Genomic DNA, 19,164 nt, shown 5'->3' on the forward strand with positions numbered 1-19,164 from the left:
CCACCCTAGATTAGATTTTACATATTTGAAGACCTTCAATGAAACTGCAAAATTCACCAAAAACGAATGAAGGTTGGTGGGAAGATTGTAAAAAACATTATTTAATTTTGGAAGCTTTTGGACTGGTTTTCGGTCAGGCACACATTTAGATCTTGAAGTAGTGAGTTTCCTTAAAGAGCACACCTGGACAGAGGGAAAGTCCAGGCCGTTTTGCTCATCAGTACATCTGGTAACACAAGAATAAAGCCACAGACCTGCCAAGGGACAGAAGTCTTTCTACATTTATATCTACATTTGTATCTGCCCCACCTGTAGGGTCAGAATGATAAAAAAGAATGCACTGCTTCACTCAAACTGGGGACAGACAGAGCTGCACAGTTTGTCCTATATCCCACAGATTACTGTCGCCTTAATTCTTGACATCCAGCGCATTCCAGAGAAACCCAAACCCCCAGTGTACACAGCCCAGTCATCCGCGCTGATGTGCAGCCGCTATGCTTGCTTTGAAACGGGACGTGAGCTCTCATGGTATTGGGGACTTTGAAGGGAATGGCACTGATCCTTAGTAAGTGACAAGCAGCATTCCACCCTGGGAACCATGATGACAGTCCAGTAGAGGGAGGTCAAGGGTTCACATGGTGCAGAGAAGGGTCGATTCTGAACATGGGAATGGCTCCTGGAGCTCAAGCGAAGGCGGCATGTTTGGATGGTTTCTAATAAACACCAGAGTGATGGTACTGGAGCCAGCAAGGAGCTGGCGCAGTCGTCCCCTGCTAATCTCGTTGACAGTTACAGTTTATTCACGTCAAACTGGCGCTAAAACGTGGGCCCCGGCCAAGCCGCCTGGGTTCGCGAGCGCGTTGGGACAGAGCAAGCGGACGAACGTCCGTCAGCGGCGAAGTCAGCAGGCGGCAAACGTCCAGATCCAGATGAGGGTCATCGTTGCCCTCGGCCTGCGCGGCACAGGCTCAACCGCCCGACCCTTTTTTCTCGTTTATCCATCATTAAGATTATCATTATTATAATTGCTATTGTAATTTTTATGTTTCCCCTCTGCGAATTTTCCCAGTAAACCTCTGGCAGAGAAAAGCGCAAAGAAGATCTCGTGGCGCCTGTGGTGACAGAGGCGCGGCCGGCAGAATCGCAGTCTGCCCATGACGATACACCACATCTGAGCGAGCTCCCCTTTAAAGCCCCAGCCTTCACATTGTGCCAGGGCATTATATATACAATAATGCAGACTTCAAAAACAGGCCTCTGCAATGGGACTAATTAGGAGCAGGCCTTTGTTGTGATTGTCTTTAAACAAGGAAATACTGTACAGCTCTTGATAGCTTGAGCTTTTAAGGATCTGTGGTGACACTCTGCAGAAGGCCCAAAAACGTATCTGACTTTCAACGAGCGGCTGGACAAGACACAGGTGTGCTTCCACAATAAAGAAACAGGAAATCACTCACCTGCTTGAGAAGTAAATACTCACATGTACTGAGTAGGGAATACTACAGGAAGGCAAGTACCTGACCTCCTTAAAGAAATTGTCTGTAGCTATGTGCCATGTAACACACTGCCCAATGCCTGCAGTCAGTTGGCTCTTTAAGCGTCTTTAAGCCTATTTTTTTCTGCTGTAGAGTGAAAGGCAGTGTTTTAGGTTTCAGTTAATGCACCTCAAAGTTTATTTTAGTGTTCTCAACATTTGAAACATGGAGTAAACGGATTCCAGAGCACCCTGAATATATTTGAAACAGTTTTTTTCCCAAACTGGCTCAGAATATCTGCTGAATGCCTCTTTGATGGCTTCCCTTTACTGTACCCCAGAGGTCTGGAAACTGGGATCATTTTAGAAGTTTGCATTTTCCACCTGATTTTGCATGATTGTGAAGAAATAATGAAGGAGTGAGCATTATGATTCAAACTTAGAATTAAGGTTTATAATCATGAAGAGCTTAGTGCACACTGATCATTCCGTGGGGCTTGTCAATCAATATTTTGAGTGCAGATCCCCATTCCACTGGTTCAGGCCTTGGCCCTGAACAATGCTCTGGAGAACATCTTTCTTTGCTCAGTCCTCAGAAGCAGCTTCAGCTGTGCTGACTACACTGGTGCTTTGAATGGCTGTTTTGCACATAGGAAAATCTTCACATCAATAATATGGCAGCCCCCCCATTTAACCCCCTGAACTACAGAAAACTGTGAAGCAGAAGCTGAGCCCCTCTGTGAGATGGTTGTAGCTTACCTGTAAAGCGCTTTGAGTGGAGTGTCCAGAAAAGCGCTTTATAAGTGTAAGCAATTATTATTAATTATAGCTTAATGGCCTGTCCACTTTCACATTATGTCCGAACCTCACAGGGTTCCTTCGCCCACCTCTTTCCCAGTGGAATTGTAGCTGCTTAGAGTAAACTTTCCAGAAGTACCTAAACCCAAGTCTAACCTCCCGTCAATGGGCAAGCACTGCACTAGCTCAGGTTAGGAGCTGTGTCAGCAGGCGTAGGCTGCAAAGGAACGAGTAAAGGTTTATTCCAGCTGAAAAGAGCTGAAAAGAAACACAGCATTTTGGCTGTGGGGCCTTCTTTGGGTCAAAGAAGAAGAAGAAGGCTCCATGGCCGGAACAGTGTGTTTTTCTTCTCTTTTCAGCATGGAATAAGCACTGCACAACTGTATATCAGTAACACATGGACTCTGAAAATAATCTAACCAAAGATTTGGTCTCCCCACAAGACGTATCTCGAATGACAAGGACTGTTTTTCTAGATACCTTCTCCTGTGGCCTTTACCTGTTCATAGAGGAACGCAATGAAACCAGCTGCACTGGGGTTCATCCTTGTGCAAATGTTTTCACTCTGTGTAAAGCAGGGGTATCCAACCCTGGTCCTGCGGAGCCCCAGCTGAGTTACTCTTACAGATCACCTGTTTTTAAAGATTAGCAACACCTACAAGCTACATATGTATGAATAAGCAAGTAATCTGTTTAATTAAGAGAATTCTGCTCCTTGAGGACTGAAAGGTACTTAGATGTTAATCCTAAATGATTTTTAAAACACTTATTTTAGAAAATCATCTGTTTAACTAATCAAAATGAAATTCTTCCATATCCTTAAAAATTGATGATCTGATGGTGACCTACAGTACAAAACCTGGTGGATGCTGTCTCTCCAGGACCAGACATCCAGTGTCCCTAAGCTGCCCTCTAGTGGCTTAAACCTACACAGACAGTTCCAGAGAGCTGCACTTATACAGACTGCAAAGATGCATGTCTGTATACTCGGACACTAACTGTTTCTTTACAGGAACGTGTGTAACAAGCTATTAGAGTGCATGAAGGTGTGTCACATGTCATCATTTGCCAGTACAAGATAACACGGATGGACAAGCAGCACTGTGGAGAAGTACTCAAGGCTTCTGGACCAGAGAGTTGTAGGTTCAGATCACAAGTGTGATACCTTTGAGCAAGTTCCTAGCAGGCATATCGCTGCAGTAAATGTTCTGCTGTCTAAAGCACACCTCTTCTTACCCTTTCACTTTCTCACTGAGATAAACAGCTGAGGAAGACTGAGGACAAAGGGGATTCTTTAAGAAGAGGGAGAAACTGATTAACTTCCCCGGTTTTTACAAGATGTATCTGCTGCATTCTTCAATGTCTCTCAGCAGATATCGCGATGATTCATGTGGTAAGCAGAAGTGAAACACATCATGAATATGCTCCTGTCTTATGTGATATGTTCAAGCATGTTCCCTGCTTGGACTACTGCTTTACTCTATAAATTACAGGTGCTGCAAGAAAGCCTTCCTCTGTCTGCCACTGGAAAAACTAAAGCTGTGTTTTCTGTAGAGCTCATCTCAGGATGTAAAGAAAAAATGCATAAAGGATTCTGACCAGGCAGGCCAGGCTTAGTCCCAAAACAGTAGCAACTGGCTCACAATCTCTTTTTGTTTCCCATTTCCTGCAACCTAATAGCAAGCATGAGGCGAACTGGAACAGGCCGAAGTGTAGCCAGACTGCAGCAGACTCACGAAGCCGGCCGAGGAGCACGGCTGGTTTTGAGTTACCCTGAATCATCAGTGAGGGCCCTGAATGTAAATCACATTATGTGAACTATGTAAACTTGTACTTCTGCACCTCTCATTAAGTTAGAGTAACAGATTGTACTATATTTTGAATATCAAAATATTGTGTTACATTTTAAACATCTTAGACATCGGAAATTCTAGGGCATTTATCAGCGCATTAATTCATCAAGAACACATGCTTTCATTTTCATTTTTCTGTCACTGTTCACTGGAGTGAAAGATAACCTTCTGGATTGCTCTCTGCGGGACTCAGTGTCGATCCAGAAGATGGATCCCTCCTGATCCTCCCACAAAACCAAATATTTGACTTTTTCGTGTGGATTGCGGCTGTTTATTTATGCAGCTACAAACCATTGTGTTGAGATTCTTGCCAATATTTCCAAAAAGATAATGAGACAACGGAATATAAATAAATAATTACATGAGAAGTTATTGCTAAACTGAAAACTTACTGTAGCTCTACATTTAGTTGCATGTGTGATGTACATAATTGCTAAAGTTTGCACATATTCAGAATAGCAGGATAAATATTTCTGCTCTGTTTTTAATAATTAAACTCTAGGTTTAAATAATTTGACCCTTGCCATTTCTCTTATTTCAGCTGATAAACTACTCAGTTTTGAACTGTGCAGTGGGGCTGCTGGTGTAGAATGGCTGCTGTCTGTTTCCAAGGTGGGGCTGCACTTCAGTAGGGGATGAATTGTGAACCTTCCTATATGTGTAAAGTGCTCTGCAATTATTTGGAATAAAAAGCAGTATACAAATGTAATGAATTATTATTCATTTTAAATATAATTACAGGTAATTTCAAAATTAAAATGCATGAAGACTAGCAGAACTAACAAACATTAAAGACCGTCAGTGAATCTGGTTTATTCCTCTTATAGAAGAAGACAGATTCTTCAGTGTGGATCTCAAATATTAAAATCAAAGTTCACAGGCAAACAGTTTTCCTCTGTCATTATATGGCAGGTGAGAGTTGTATAAACTTCTTTGTTTTAATTATACAAAGCACACAAGAATGTCTGTTTCTCAATATTGTGAGCTAAAAGTTCACAAATTTGTTTACAACAACAGCAAGGGTACAAAATGAATTGGGCATTTATTTGCAATTAAAGCGTAGGTGACTAAATTAAAAAAGGAGATTAATTTTAAACATCTTTCGTTCCATTTAAAGAACCAGCCATTTCAAGTAAAAATGGAAGGGTCAAAAATGTAAATAAACAAAGAGTATACAGTGACACAAGCCACATTTATGTGGTCGTTGCTATAGCAACAGAGTAGACAACTCTTCCTTAATTTATTATTTTTATAAAGTGACTAAACAAGAAAAGGCTGAAAGGTTACAGCTGCAAAATGGAAATGATTTTTGAGATGTATAAATCTGTCTATTTCCATAATCCCAGATTTTTTTTTTATTATTTTTATTTATTATTTTTACTCTTATTATTTTTTGCTGTAGCTATGGCAGGGAATTAGCAGACTCCTGTCTTCCATGGGATCCAAACCAGTTCACACAGCCGGTTCACACAGCACCTCCTTTGCCAAGGACTGTATTTAAAAAAATTTTTTTTCACCCCACCATGCTAAATTTACTACACTGTTCTGAAAAAGAATGTCGTCCTTAACCTACATCTCTGGGTTGCTCTTCCACACATCATCACCAAATCCACAGAAAATCAAAAACAATGAAAATAAATAAGCTTTCAGTTTTAATTTAATTTAAACCTTATCAGCTTAGTAATGCAGACTGAACCATCTTCTACTTACAATATTTGAGAGCCCAGGTGTGTTTATTATTATTATTATTGATTGGCACATTTATCCCCAGAAATTTATATTTATTTGCACCCATTTATATGGCAGAGGGCTTTGCTGAATTGCTCTGAGTGAAGTACCTTGCTCAAGCGGACAACAGCAGTGTCTTACCAAGGATTTGAACCTTGGTTACTGTGCTGGATAAGAAGATTTATAAAACCAGGAGGGACGCCATTCTTTTTCTCAGCTCCTGCCCTGAGAGACACTATGCAAACCCTAAATGCGCTGACAGTCCTCTGCTATCCACTCTATTAACCTTCTGTCTCTAAGGCACCTTAAAATCAAAACAGATACTTTCTAAAATTATATAGCCATTCAAAAGTCACAGGATGCCGTCAAAGACACCGCACAGCAAAGTAACGTATTTAAGCATATGGGAGATAAATGGAGCAGTAACTTAATCCATGGTAAAACAAGCCTACCCAATTCGCCATGAATGCCGCATGTCAAAGACATTCTCTAAAAGAGTGTTCCAGTGCTGTGGGATCACATCTGCTGAAATAATGCCAGCCTGTCAGAAAGTCTTTGCTCAGAGCAGCTCTTAATGCCAGTTTATAACACTTAAGATGGTGTTATAAATTAAGATTCTTTTTAAGACGACGCATGAGGCTGAATGGAGCTCACCACAAATAAACATTTAATTCATATGATTTTGATATAAATTTGAGACATCTGGAGCTTTGGAAATTGTGTCTACAGGCATAATGCAAATAGTTCATTTACCGAAGAGAAGTATAGTGTTCCCTATCACAATGTACGCCTTCAGATTCGAAACACTCTTATAACAGGATATTGCTATGATTTGAAGGAAAATGCAGATGAATTAAACAAAATAAAATATGATTAGACTTCTCTTTAATATTTAGACTCATTTGTCTCAAACATGTTTACTGAAGAATTCTGGTAGGAAGAGTATTTAGTAGATCATCACATCAACACCTTTGATGTGTCTGCATTAATAATCTGTGAAACAGTAGATCATCTTTTCTTTAGGAGACCCAGAAGTGGAAGGAATATCTGTATGAACGGTGCTCTGTTGAGTACACTTGCCATCTCCACATGAACGTAGTAGCTCCACCATATCTACAGATGATTAAAGTAATACTCTGACTGTACAGTCTAAGCTGTGCTGTACGCAGCCCTGTGCAGTAAAGTCCTGCCTACAGTTGACTGAAAGAAGGCGAGATTCCTGACGCTGAGAGCTACTGCAGCGACAGCCCGGGTCTGAGTCGTTCTGCCAGAGACACGGAGCAACTGTCTTTCATTAGAAGCAGAGTGGGTCCGCGGCGGGCGGGTCAAGGGATGAGAATGTTTTTGCAGCGCTAATACTGCCGCCTCTGCCTCTGGGAGCCAGGGAGAGAGGAGGCCCACGTTTTTATGGATGTCTCCAAGTCAAAAATCTCCATAAATAAATAAAAGTTAGAGCTGCACTGCACTGGAAAAAAACATTCAATAAATTACTGGCTTGGAGACAGCAACAGAGAATCGAATACTTTACAATGGGATTAGGCATTCATTACTGAAGGCTTGACAGCAGCATGGCTTTCACAGGCAACGCTATTGAATAGACAAAGCCACAGCATCATCAGCCCATTGCTACATGAACCGAAGTAAACTCCAGTGGGCTGTCGCTGCAGAAGAGCTGCCTTGTAATTAACATTAAAATCAGGACCTTGTCTCCAGCCAGCGGTCGAGTGAGAGGGGCCGAAAAGAATTCTGGATCCAGCCCCAGGTAAATAAAACACAGGTTAAAGATCAAGGTTAAAATAGGGAGGGTGCTCCTGGAAAACACCGTTTTAACAGAGCAGACACCAATTCTATTTCAGAAAATGGACGTATTTTAGATGGGCAGAACTGCAGACAGGGCAGCATGGTGACGCACCACTGCCTTGCAGAGCTGGGGCCCTGGGTTCAATTCCTAGGGTGCTGTATGCGTGGAGTTTGTATGCCTTCTCTTGTTTGCGTGGGTTTTCTCTGGCTGCTCTGGTTTCCTTTCACACTCCAAAGACACACTGTTAGGTTCACTGGTTTCTTGGAAACCGGCCCTGGTGTGAGGGTGTGTGTCTGTCCTGTGATAGTCTGGCATCCTGTCCAGGACGTTCCCCGCCTCGCGCCCGCTGTGCCAGATGGATGACTGTGAACAAACACACTGGAGACACATTCTGCGGTGCATCTCCAGTCCCCACCCAGGCTCCAGGGATCCTCTCTGTGGAGGACTCCATCCCAGTATTCCTAGAACTCCAAGGAAGGGGACCATCTTTTTCTGGGAAGGGTAGGCGGGCCCCACCATTATTGTGCAATAGTCCTTTTAGCCGCTGTAAGGCCAGCCATCCAGATGTGTTTCTGCTGCGCGGAGAGATCAAGACTCACCATTCAAGACCAAAGCAGAGTAGTCCAAGCTCAGAACATGGTGGCACCTTCCCAAAATCAGAAGCCACCAACATTGCAGCAGGACCAGAGTGTGTACAAGGGATTGGGAGACATTTTATCTGCTAATCAGTACAAAGGATTAAAATAATTGTGTGGGAAAACTTAAAATGGATCAACTGATATTTAGGATTTTTGGAAGCATAACCTGTATTATTCCAAATAGCGTCCCAGCTGATATCCATTTGTCCGCCCCCACCTGAACCCCCATGTTGCGTACAGTATGTGCTGGCAAGCCTATGCCCCAGAGCACTCCACAAACACGCTGCAGAAAGGGGAGGACTGAAGAGAAACACAACAGTGTAACAGTGATGTGCTGTAATTGTAACTCCTGAAAAGTGTTAATGTGTGTCTCCTATCTGCCCATAATGGAAAGCAATAACCTCTACATGGGTGCACACAATTCTAAAAGATAATGATGTGAAAGTGTCATTTTATTTCAGATCCTGTTGCACCTTACAATAATAAAAGTCATAACATCAGGACCAAAGTCTAATTTCCACTGCCTGAAAGCAACACCTGAGTATGTCACACTTCAGATGTCTGGTGTCTGTGTGCTGATACTCCGCGCTCTTCGACAGGTCCTTACAAAACAGGGGCAGTATAGGAAACCAATAAAATGCAAGTAAAAATATTATTTTTTCTGAAAGTGATATGGATTTGCAAAGGTAATGGTGCACCCATTATTGTCTCCCTCCACCTGCCTTAAAATCTTGTTAAGATTGTAAATTACATATGGACATGGAGGTCGTGCACGGGACCTTTGAGTGTGTAAGCTGGTCAAGGTGCTTGCCCAAACACAGGCTGAGCTCTGTGGTCGTGGGTCCGCGGCTGGGGTAGGGAGGGGTTTATCAGCCATGGCTCACTGGGCTTTCAGCGACAGAATGACATGAACCCTGAGGCCTCCTCCAGCCAGTCCTGCACTGTCAGTACGGCGCTGTGTCTCCTGTACAAGGGGCTCAGAGCTGGGCAGGGGAAGGAGCCAGCCCACAGCTCCTCAGGCTGGCCCGGGGTGTGGTGCGGGCTTGGGGAGCGGACAGCACTTGAGCTGCGAGCCGACGAACAAACAAGCAACTGGAGAAACTGAAATTGGGTGGGTGTAACAGAAATTTATAGATGCTAATTTTCTTTAAAAATATGAATTATCTATATTTAAAATTCTTAATCAACACCATGTTGAAAGGCAGGGCAAACCCTTCCCTTGGCATTCCACTGCCTCTGCCCAATTCCCCTGCTGTCAGTTCTGAGGGTGCTGTGAGGGGGGTGGTATTATAAAAAGACATCAGATCTGTGGATTACGTCCAGATGGAGCAGGAATACTGTGTACGGACCCAGAACCTGTGTACGGGCTGGTCTGAGTGGCTCCCAGGACAAATTCTGCTTAATTTGCAGTAAAGGTGCTCAAATCTGTGCATAGTCTGATCTGTCTGATCTGACGATAAATGGGTTGCCCTTTTTGGATCCCTTCAAAATATCCTAGCGGTCTATGTAGCACAAGAGATGTGTTGTCTTCAGTTACTGTGGTTACGCTGCTATACAGTAGATGCAGTGAAGCTTGCACGGCCCTGATAGTCCTGTCTGCAAGACCAGGTATAAAATGGGGAGACACTGGTGAGCTCAGCAATTTTGGCCTCCTCCTTTAGTCCCACCAAACGAAGGCTGCAGCATGTCTCTGTCCACATGCATACCTTCTCACATTCACATGCACAGGTGTGAATTCCAGCTGCGCCAGGCTGAACATGTGGTCGCAACTACCACCATGTGTTTTTCTCAAAATGCCCTGCACCACTAGCATCTTTGTCATCTGACAAAGCAGTCGCGATCCTTCTGCAGAGGCTGCAGTTTGCATTTTGCATTTTCCTGACTGAAGTCATAAATCCATATGAGATCCCGGTGTGTTCCAGGCTTCGATGATTTCTGTAAGGTTTTCCTGTTTTGCCCTTACTGGTGTGTAACAGGGACCTGCCCCCTAAAATGGAAATCTAATAAGTAAATTGATTCTTAAAATGTAGAGAGCTATGCAAAAAATATATTGGTGCTTTTAGAAAATATATTTCAAGGATGTTACTGCTGTGCTACATGCAGTCAACAAAGTACGCACTGTTTAGGTTACTTTAGAAGACAATGTACCAAACCAATATATGCTGTCTGGGTCATTAGATTAGCCGAAAGTAACTGATAAGCTTTGGAAAACAAATCTAGTGGTGCTTCTTCTTTCGTTTTTATGATGTAATCTGTTTTGTCTTAGGGAAAGGGGAAGTGTTAGAAGGGACAAAGTGCTGAGCTTCCTCTTACAGCGCAACATCTTATAAAAACCCTGTACTGCTTGTAACAAATTGAGTCTCTGATGCACTTTGCAGAGTGACAACAGGGCTCCCAATATTGCAATATTGAAATAAAGACCTTACTCAGGTGAGAACTCTCTCTTGTGGCTTCCTTGATAGTTATATTTCCATGACAGCCCCCCAGAATTTCAACATTCTGGAATGTACTTCACACAATTAGAAAAAGGAAACTGGATAAATAGTGAAATATGATGCTGTTCTTCCATGGAAGAGTGGTGTATGGGACTAGAAGAATTCAATTGTGCCATTGCTCTGTCCAGTCACATGACCTAATCCAGGGATTTTTTTTTAAATTCCAAAATAAATCACACCAGTATAAATGTCTTAACTGCAGTAAACTACAATTCCCAGAGGAAATTGCATAAAAACCCTGCCACATGCCCTTTGACACCAATTCTGTCCAGTGGCATAACTGCATTAACTTGTTACTCAAGGAGTTGTAAGTTATGCGATGCGTCAGCAAACTTAATGAATGGCACAGAATGCAGATTCACACATTTTGTGTTGTATTTTTAGACTATGGAATAAATCCAGTATTTTTAGGCCAATTTAACTCCAAGGGAACAGGACTAAATGAACTGAGAATTTTGGTTTTAAATAACAAGCACAATTCAATGCTTCAAATACTGAGAAACTGGCCGGATCACTGTCCCTCACAGACCATGGCAGAGTATTACTAGAGATGTGGTCAGCTCCATTTACTGTTATCCACAATGAAAACACTTTGCTGTCAATTACAGTTGCCGACCTCCACAACACAAGAATGCTAATTCATCTGAAATGCTTTATTCTTCATTGAGGATGACTGCAACAGCCCACACTGAGCGATATTATAGGATCAGATTAATTTTGGAGGTTTCTTCTTTTTTTTAATCAATTCAGCTAAGCGCACCGAAAAAAAATCCAGAGTTTGGAATTCTGGAACCAAAGCAATAATAATAATCAAATGAGAGCACTTCCTGTCATGTGGGTGTGAGTTCTAAATTATCCTGAGTGGATTACAGGCAGGCACGCATTCTCCAATCAGCAGTAACCTGATATGCACGTCCTCCAGTGTATGATATTTGGATTTTGCTGGATAGTGATATGATATTTAGGTCCAGACTGACATTGGTATGCCAACTTCTTCTATAAATGTTCTGAGGTCATTTTCTTTCTTTTCTTTCTTTCGGCTTTCTTACTGTGCGGGTGACTCGTAGGACATGTTTGTTCCCCTGCAGCTGAAAATAAGTCCAAAATATGGCTTTTGAACAGCACAAAACACATCCCATAGGATACATTAACCTAATTTCCAGCACCTGCTTTTTATTCGAACATGGACAGAGTAAATTAAAAACACCATCACCTCAGAAAAGTAAAAACATCACCTCCGGACAGGATACCGACCCACAGAGTGAAAGGACAGAGAAACCTCCGTGCCTCTTTGAGGAGATGCCAAGCCCATACGCACAACACCTGCAGTGTCACCCAACACAACACCAAGTACTGTCACACAGACAGCTACTTACACGCCTCACTGCCTTCATCCATCTTTTATATCTGCGCTATTCATGTGAAAAGAGACAAGAGATACAACACAACAATAAACCCTTCAGTTAAACTGGAACCTGGGATTTGAAGGATTTGATTGTTCTTTCTCAAAGACTCCCTAATATTTAATTATTCATTTAATTATATGAATTGATTTGCTTGAATGGTGGATTTAATTTTTAGTTCATAACATGAAAAGATACAATAATGCAAACTGCTGAAGGGTCTCAGGAACTGGGGCTCAATCCAGTTTGGGAGATTGACTGTAAAGGAGGTTTTGGGAGACAGCCCAGGTAGAAAAAGGCCCTTTCTTACAGTTCTGGAATCCGGAGGAAGTCTGAAACATGGGGATTCCAACTCCAATGATTATTTCATCATCATTACTACTTGAATCTACGGATGGCATGCCGAGATCTTCTTTTTCTGTGGCCCTATGTGTGACTGCACCACCTACTCTCTGTGCTCTCCACTTAGCCTGAGATTGCGCAGAGGAGCTCAAACATTCTGACAGCTGCACATGTTAACACATTACAGCATAGCCATGCAGCTTTATTGGGTGCTGGGTTCACTGCCCCTCGCCGTTCACAGAGCAGTGCGCTCTTACCTGCCCGGGGATCAACAGCTCTTTGTCATCGATGTCAATCAGGACTTCGTCGCGGGGCGAGATGCTGATCTCATCTGGACAGAAGGGGAGAAAAACCTCAGCTCAAATACAGTGAGCCTGTTCCCTGATCCCCTCACACTGCGAGGGCACGAATCTGCTTCTGAGTGTGGCTCATAGCTCACTCACCTCTGTGTGTGGCAAAGGAAATACTTTCTGGCCAGAAAGAATAGGAAGGATACATCTGAATATATGAAGCACATTCTGACTTACTGTGTGGGTGACTCATAGGACATGTTTGTTCCCCTGCAGCAAGCTGCTCATGTACCGCTGCTCGTTTGTCTGCTGCCAAATGTTTTTGCCTTTGAATGTCTCTCATGTGGAAACTGATCAATGTCAGGGCTGCCTCTGTGTGGACTGCAGCCCCTGGCCTCAGACCTACCCTGCTGGTCCTCGCAGGAGTCCCTCTCCAGGCTGCCCGGGTGGCAGCGGTACTCCTCCAGGGCCCGGACGGTGCACTGCCCCACCACAGGCTTCCTCCCAAACTGCCTGTTGTCAATCACCTTCAGCACGATGGGAGGCATGTACAGCTCCTCCAGGGGCAGGCGCTGTGGTGGAGCGGAGGGGGTAAGGGTCAGGGAGAGGGCAGTGGAGATAAGGTCTGCGGTAGGAGTCACAGCAGTAGAGGCTAAAGAGGTACAGTACAACACTCTCAAAAGCCCGTGCTTTAAAAGTCAAAGCACCACATCTCCTTTGCTTTTCATTCATTCCAAGGATATCTTGGTTGGTCAAAACTGCTTTGTTTTCATCAGAAGGTAAGGAAAAAGACTGAGCCCCATCAAGAATCCATAACACAAATCCTGTATGCTCTTTTGCCTACCGGTAGTTATGGACATCATCAATTATCTTAAAATCCCATGACCTTCAACTGTTTTCTCAAAATCTCAGACGTCAGATTTTCAATTCCTCACAAGAAAGCAACTGGCATCAAAAATATTTACACTTTAGAGTGCTGAAAAGGGTTTAATCAAAGTGTTTCCATTTATAACACTACAACATTCTTCTAGATCCTTGTGAATCCTTGTGAAATGAACATAAACACAGCAGACAGGCATAACATACTCAAATGCATTATGAGAAAGGTGCTCCATGAACTAGAAAGTGGATAATATTTCTCTTATAGAATCAACTCACATTCACTTTGGAACCCCTTACTCAAAATATTTATCAGGCGTGTATTAAAAAGAGGATCTACAATTCATTCAAACACACACATTTGGATTTTAAATACTGAGAAACTAGGTGCATTAAGCACCTCATCACATCATCATCACACTAACCTTTATTTTATATAATGCAGTTTCTGCAGGAAATGGTGTGGACAACCTTAATATTAGGTAACTGAGTTGTGCTTTGAGGAGAGAAGATGGTGACCCACAAGGAGCTCTGATTTTGCTCCTGGGATTCTCTGGACAGAGGGCAGCTCACATCAGATCTAGGATCTCCAAACCAACACCATCTGAGCCAAACCTGAACTGTCGGTTTAGCATTTCAATAGTATTGTTAATAAACAGTCTCTGAAACACTCCAGCAAATTAAAAGCTTTTACTGAATGTGTTTGTACTGAGAGCTTGTAAGGAGCAGCAGCTCGTCTTGTCTGTCAAGGGCAGGAGGCAGCGAGGATACTCACCACCTCCATGAAGAGGATGTTGATGTCGAAGTTGGGCTTTTTCTTGACGCTGCGGATGACGCACGACTGCACCATCTGGCCCCCACACTCCACCTGCAGGCTGGGGGAGGTCACACTGGCCAGCTGGTAGCTCTTCAGGTTCCTCACACCCCAGGCCAGGACCTGCAGGCCACAGGGAACCACAGGGGCATCACAATCGAGCCACACGTGCAGCGAAGCCTGCAATCTCCCAAGGCCCAGGTGCAGGGAGGCCATGGAGGAAAATTAATAATAATAATTGCTTACACTTATATAGCGCTTTTCTGGACACTCCACTCAAAGCGCTTTACAGGTAATGGGGATCCCCTCCACCCCCACCAGTGTGCAGCCCCACCTGGATGATGCGATGGCAGCCATAGTGCGCCAGAACGCTCACCACACATCAGCTATCAGTGGGGTAGGAGAGCAGAGTAATGAAGCCAATTCATAGATGGGGATCATTAGGAGGCCATGATTGGTAAGGGCCTGCACCCTCTGCCAGCACTCAGAAGGTCCAGAGCCGAATGGAGCACTGACTGACAGACATCGTGGGGAAAAGCTGAGGGAGAAGAATGGGGTGCTGAGGAGATGGAGCTGAAGTTGAGCCTCGCCAGCCGTGGGCAAAGCGCCAGCAGGAACAGGGGGGAAGGACAGTACTTGCCTCGATGGCAGTTCTCTGCAGCACCGGCTTGATGCCCTGCGGGACCATGTAGATGTTGGGCTCTCGCTGTGGTGGAGGGTAGGGCAGGTCTGTGTCCGCGGGCTGGGGTCAGAACAGAGGCAGTTAAAACACTGAAGTGATCCTCACCCTCCGAACCCCCGATCCTCTGCCAGCTCGCTGCACAGGACTACAGGACTACAAGTGCAGTTTGTAATATGTATGTAATAATGCACAGAAAGAAAAACAAGATGCTTGTGTAATTTCATTCATTCTGCTACATGGGGACGAACGTCTGAGGAAGAATATGTGTGAATTCCGTTATTCGATGGGTGGAGCCGATCTGCTGTGATGTGCTGTGATCTGCTGTGCTGTGTGTCAGCGAGCAGAAGCTGCACTTCAGCGTGGATGAGGTGGATCGCCCCTCGGTACCTGAAGCTCTTTAGGATGCTTTTAGGTGAAATGTGCTTTGCAAATATAGGTAATTAATTACTAATTAAAGATTGTTGCTGTGCTTTATGAAATCACAAGAAATCTAATGCTATGTCAGCATGTTGTCACAAACATAAGATTTTGCCATTGCAGTAGATGAGGCTCTGTGACGGAAGCCAGCCATTGCTGCTGAACCTATGGCCTACAGAGCGAGTGGCTGCTTCAGGGTGTGCTGGGATTGTTCATATCCAGCCCCTAATGCCAACTGTACCAATACCAATAACAAGAATATAACACCAGTCTGAATAGACACGTAAATACAAAACAAGAACAGGATTATTACAGCAAAGCACAATAACTCAAGATAAATAAGCCGGGTGTTGTATTAATTTTGTTGGTAAGAAACAGATGGGTACAAATATGTGAAGAATAACAACTCCACAAAGCCATGAAGATGAAATACTCTGCACAAACATGAGGACGCAAGTTACTAACAGACATGCTGTCAAAAGAACAAAAAGGATTATATACAAATGTTTAAGATCTAGATTGCTTTTTAAATTAAAATTAGACTTAACACCAGATGCATAACTTCTTCAAGTCAGAAAGTTATTAAAAGTATTAAAAATGGCATAATGCACACAAATTGCTTCACATCTAATTTTGACGATGCTGACAAACGATTTACTTATGAGCGACTAATAAAAACCAGTAACTGCAAAAAAAACATGTAGAGACACAGGGAAGACAGCATGCATGGTTGTCTAGCAATCATATCGGTTTTGAAAAGATCAACTTCATTTCCAGATATTTACAAACAGCAAACCAGCAGGGTCAATGCGAGCAGAGCAGACAGGTGAATGGCGAGCATGAGAGAGTAAAAGACGAGTCACACTGTGGTGAAAAGAGGCGCTGTACAACAGAGACACTGCCCTGCGCTCTGTGGCTTTGCAGTCGTGTGGAAGAGCTGAACTTTGCAGGAGCTGGGCTGAAAAAATGTATGAAATGAATTCTACTGTTCCTGCTGTTGCAAAGCTTGTCAAAATTGCAAAGATGTCAGTGAATTAGAAGCATGGCATTACAGTGTACATGCCTATTGCTTAGGTTTAAAGAATTTGAGGTTCATCAGTATTTGTATGTGACTGCTTAAGGTGCCATTCTCACACCGCATTTAATTACGCAGTTCCTGTAAAATTAGAAGCCACAGTACCATAAGCAGTGTCTTTGTTATATCCATAAGCAGAGAGCAGACACTGCACTGGATCAGATGAAAAGTGCATTTAACATCAGCAGGTCTCTCCAATTCATTACCCAGTAATAGTGTCGCCAGTTCCAGATTATTTTCATTCTATACAACTTTTTAATCTCCCCATTTTCTTACATCTTACTTCTAAGCAGTTTCCACTTTTCCTCTGGTTGATGTTTTATTGTTCACTCTGAACCAGTCTTCTAATTTTGTCAATGGCAAATAAAAAAGCTCCATGGCCTCCTGTCTGTTGTGTCTTTTCTACTATCTACTAATCTGGTATCAGAGGCCCTGCACATGCAGCAAGGCTGAGGACACGGGGGGGTCAGTATGAGCCCATTACAGAGACGTGCTATAGACTTGTTGATCTGATCCAGAGGCAGATCCCCTGCCCACACTGGAGCTGCTGAGGAGCTGCTGTGCTGTACCCATTGTTGCAGATTCCCAGAGAAGAAGCCTGGAAGAACCAGCTGTGAGGCGCCACAGACCCCAGAGAGACAGGCGGGGGAGAAGAGCAGAGAGCACATTACTATCTCACTATTCACTCCGACCACTCACGGCTCCAGTGTCAATGCATGTACAGTACATACAGAGGATTATCATTACACGGCTGTGCACACTTTCATTCCTCTAAACTTACTGACATTTCTGCTATGTTTGGGACTGTCTTATATCAATAGAAATAACTGTTTATTAAGGATACATTTTATTTGGGATAAACCGACATGAGCAAAAAAGAACACGGCTATTCATGGATAAATAATAATTCCACGATCATTTATGATCCTGGAGTACCCTGAATTCTGAAGCTCTTTAATGGACATTAAACACACTGGACCATTCCAGGTGTCTATAAGGCCAAATCTCCTCTACTCATGCGAGACCAGAGTGGACACCAATTGAGCTGACATGGTGTGTGAGCCACTGTTCTACCTGGCAAAATGCAACTTTAAGAAATGAGTCAAAACTGAACTCAAGGTGTGATTAATTGCACATGCAACACAAGATATGGAAAGTGATTGATTGATTTTTATTGTAAACATACATTGTTGATTTTCCTTAGTTTCTTAGCAAGATTTTTTGCAGAGGGAATGATTGTTCATACAAAGTAAGTTCAGTACAAAGCAAAATACCCCGAAAAATGCAAACCTGGGAGTTTTATGCAATATGTTTATTTTTTACATTTAGGGACATTTATCCATCTTTCCTTCAAATTTCAGTTGTCACTTTGCTTTATAAATGTATTCACAATATATAAACAGATTAATAAATCCTTATTTATCACCTTTTGGAAAATTAATTTTGTATTTTTAGAGTGCCAAGAAGGCAAAATAAGTGTCATTACTTGACTCTCACTGCTACAGTGTTGTAGATACTGAAGTGCCCTCTCTCATAGCCTGCATCACAGTTTGTCCTTAAACCACAGCCTGCTTCTGTGAAAAAACCCACAACAGCCTGCGGCAGGACTCACCTCATCCAGGGTTGGAGTGGAAATTGGCTCTCCCTTGAATTTCAAGCAGGAAGAAAAGGGACACATAAAAAGCAAAGTCAGAACAACCAAAAATTATTTTATAGCATTCATACACTTCTATGAGTAAGCTCATGCAATTTATTGCAATTCTTCTTATGTTAAACAACTGCATTAAGTATTTGGAAAATCAATTTGTTTTCCATAAAGGATATGTTAATCTTGTAAGGAAGGGCCTAATCAAAATGACTTAATTTTCATTATTGAAAGACATGAGGAACTGCTTTGCCAATGGAATAACAGGGAACATGAGGAAGGCCAGGTTGGGAAACACTGTGTGGACTTGGCACTGCCACTACTGGCACTGGAGCTAACAGCCCTCGGCTCATGAACTCTAATTTTCCCCAATTTACTGTTGTATCTATCGTCTATTACTACTCATATAAATTTGATTGAGGCCTTTGTCCAGAGCAACTGAAGCAATCTGAGTGCAGTATCTTGCTCACAGGTGGAGCACACAACCTCCCGTATCTGTGTCCCTGACCACTAGTCCCCACCACGACAGTGCCATGTCATCTTTCATGACCAAGTGATGAGGAATTCTGTTTAATATCCCATCTCATGGATGGCACCTCTTATGCTCAGTGTCCCTGGTCACCACATGCGCTGATCTAGGAATTCTGGCTAAAAGGGAACCAGTTGTGGTTTCCCTTGGAGCTCTCCAATCCCAGTACTGGCTGAGCCCTGCCTTGCAGAGCGTCTGTGACCTGACCAGATCAGGCCACAAGGTTGCAAAATTGCTGCCATTTTTAATAAGCTATTCTATGAAACCATTCAAGCATTAACTATGAACAAAAAAAACATAA

The 19,164-nt window shown here is 43.0% G+C and overlaps 1 protein-coding gene across 7 annotated transcripts in view; it reads right to left on the minus strand.

Annotated features, from left to right (window-relative positions):
- Positions 1-19,164, minus strand: part of dysf (dysferlin, limb girdle muscular dystrophy 2B (autosomal recessive)) — a 130,060-nt gene that overhangs the window by 28,992 nt on the left and 81,904 nt on the right. For 5 of the 7 annotated variants that reach the window (XM_088919824.1, XM_088919827.1, XM_088919828.1 and 2 more), the window contains 6 exons: positions 18,302-18,334; positions 17,259-17,300; positions 15,156-15,257; positions 14,477-14,638; positions 13,229-13,394; positions 12,790-12,863 (listed from right to left, as the gene is read on the minus strand). In XM_088919824.1, coding sequence (XP_088775950.1) covers positions 12,790-12,863; positions 13,229-13,394; positions 14,477-14,638; positions 15,156-15,257; positions 17,259-17,300; positions 18,302-18,334 — 579 coding nt within the window. The remainder of the gene's footprint in view (positions 1-12,789; positions 12,864-13,228; positions 13,395-14,476; positions 14,639-15,155; positions 15,258-17,258; positions 17,301-18,301; positions 18,335-19,164) is intronic. The other 2 variants (XM_088919829.1, XM_088919825.1) reach the window with 1 other exon arrangement.

Source organism: Atractosteus spatula, chromosome 1, assembly GCF_055471065.1.
Source record: "Atractosteus spatula isolate fAtrSpa1 chromosome 1, fAtrSpa1.hap1, whole genome shotgun sequence".
NCBI classification, from domain to species: Eukaryota; Metazoa; Chordata; class Actinopteri; order Semionotiformes; family Lepisosteidae; genus Atractosteus; species Atractosteus spatula.